The 2,345-nt window shown below is 36.4% G+C and overlaps 1 protein-coding gene across 1 annotated transcript; it reads left to right on the top strand.

Moving 5' to 3' along the window:
• Nucleotides 1-230: 230 nt before the first annotated feature.
• Nucleotides 231-847, top strand: LOC142175444 (histone H3.2-like). The gene has a single exon (XM_075242229.1). The coding sequence runs from the start codon at nucleotides 284-286 to the stop codon at nucleotides 692-694; it is 411 nt and encodes a 136-aa protein (XP_075098330.1). The 5' UTR covers nucleotides 231-283; the 3' UTR covers nucleotides 695-847.
• Nucleotides 848-2,345: the final 1,498 nt, after the last annotated feature.

The following is a 2,345-nucleotide window of genomic DNA, read 5'->3' as shown; positions in this document are numbered from 1 at the left end:
ACACGTGAGTACATTGAGAAAGAAAACATGTTTAAAAAAATCGGTAAGAAAACAAATTAGGGATTAACTAACTTAATCACGTGGCGACTAAAGATTTATTACTTTGGTAGCACATAGATTACTAAACAAGTTAAGGGACTAACTAATTTAACGCCAAAAAATTTTAAACTCTTTTCAAAATTTCCCAAAATTCCCGCCCCACTTCCCTCCTATAAAACTTCCTCATTACACATCTCACAAATTCACCATTATCTCACAGTCAAAGCATTTCCCAATCTACAAAATGGCTCGTACTAAGCAAACAGCTCGCAAATCAACAGGTGGTAAGGCTCCAAGGAAGCAGCTAGCTACAAAGGCTGCGAGAAAGTCAGCTCCGGCTACCGGAGGAGTGAAGAAACCTCACCGTTTCCGTCCCGGAACTGTAGCTTTAAGGGAAATTCGGAAGTACCAGAAATCGACAGAGTTGTTGATAAGAAAGTTGCCGTTTCAGAGGCTAGTGAGGGAAATAGCACAGGATTTCAAGACAGATCTGAGGTTCCAAAGCAGTGCTGTTGCTGCCCTACAAGAGGCTACTGAGGCTTACCTTGTTGGACTCTTTGAAGATACAAATCTCTGTGCCATTCACGCGAAAAGGGTCACTATCATGCCCAAGGACATTCAGCTCGCTAGGAGGATTCGTGGTGAAAGGGCTTAGGATGAAACTTGTTACGCTTATGGTTATGGATAAATTCGTGTTCTCTGATCTAGGGCATTGTTTTTTGTGTCTTTTTGCTGAATGTTAGGGTTAGTGATGTAAATCAAGTGACTTGTTTCGATCAATATATGTAAAACCTCTGGTTTATTAGTATTTTGAAATCTTATTAATGCTGTTACATCTTATTAGCGTTTGTACTTTTGATGTTTGATTATTTGTTTAGAAGGAACTCAATAGAAACATCAAATTATTTTTTCCTTGTTATCATTTGTGTAGAAATTATCTTTTCCTTTTTCACTACTTACTGGTGCTTGGCACTTCGTATTCTGCTTATGAAATATTAAACCCCCACATTCTACTAAAGAACGAAGAAAAAGATTATGTCTTTGTAGGAAATGGAACTCAATACTAGCAGTTCCTAAGTTCTGACATTACTAGTTAAACATGGACTTAAAAATCCTCTATGTGGTGTAGGGTGTTTAAACTTTGAATTTCCTTTATCATTATTTGAAACTAAGATTGATTTGGGTTTGTTATCAAATGCTTATTTACTATTGTTGTAGGAGGGTAGATGTTTCTTTTGTCACGTTAGTCATCAAAGGTTGAACTTGGCTGCTGTAGATATGGATTAGCCATTTGATGTGTTTTCTGTTTTACTTTAGCTTCTGGCAAAATGAGTTGTGTTTTAACTAAGATGATTGGTCTTCTGTGAGGCATCTCATCTTCCGCAAGTTTTAGGTAAGTTTTCGCCCTTGTCTTACCTAAGATTGTTGGTCTGTGTTGCCAAAGAGAGCTGCTTTTTAGTTTCAGTCTGACTTGAAGTACTGAGTTTCATAAGCTGTTTATGCATTCAAATGGTTTCATAAGCTGTTTCCTTTTCTCATTATTAGTACTTTCAACCGCTGAAGTAGGTAAGTTTTGTTTTTGCTTCTAGCAATGTGACTGCTGCTGCATCTGAATGTTTCAACAGAAAGTGATGGAACCAGTCACTGTAATCTATTGGGATAAGCAGTGTTACAGTCATACTTGCTCAAATTGAGTAGCTTTCTGTATATTCAACTTGACCTGAAAGCTCCATTTGTGGATATCAATATCTCCTGAATAGATGGTATCCCTTAAAAAGAGTTGTAAATTCAGTAGCTTTCTGTATTCTGAAATCTTATTAATGATATCTGTTATTCGTTTTCTTTCAGACAAAGGTACTGCTCATACATATGGTGTGAAATTCACAAGCACTTGAAAATTGAAAAACTGTTTTATTTTGGCGATGGAGTATTGTAGTTTTGTACTCATAAATGAAGGCTTGAAGCTTGGGTAGACATACATAAAATAATGTAACCTATTTGTTATTTGGGAACTAGGAGATATATTTCTTAATGATTTCGAGGGTAATTTTCGTTTCCTTATATGGCTTTGGCCTTCTGTTATTGCTGAGTGCAGGGCTTTCATGAATGTTAAATTCTCTTATGACATCTTAATTGCTACTTCTTGCCTTGTGTGTTGTTATTTAGGGGAGGAATAAAAGCATTTAGAAATATGGAACCCTGTTACTCTGCAGTGACTAATAGTATAGGTACTCTTCATTCAAAATTGACTTAAAAGTCCTCATTTCTTGGCATCAGCATTGTACAAACTCTGTGGATCCTTTATG

Source organism: Nicotiana tabacum, chromosome 21, assembly GCF_000715075.1.
Source record: "Nicotiana tabacum cultivar K326 chromosome 21, ASM71507v2, whole genome shotgun sequence".
In the NCBI taxonomy this organism is placed as follows: Eukaryota; Viridiplantae; Streptophyta; class Magnoliopsida; order Solanales; family Solanaceae; genus Nicotiana; species Nicotiana tabacum.
The sequence above is the reverse complement of the archived record's forward strand: the minus strand, read 5'-3'. Positions and strand labels throughout refer to the sequence as shown.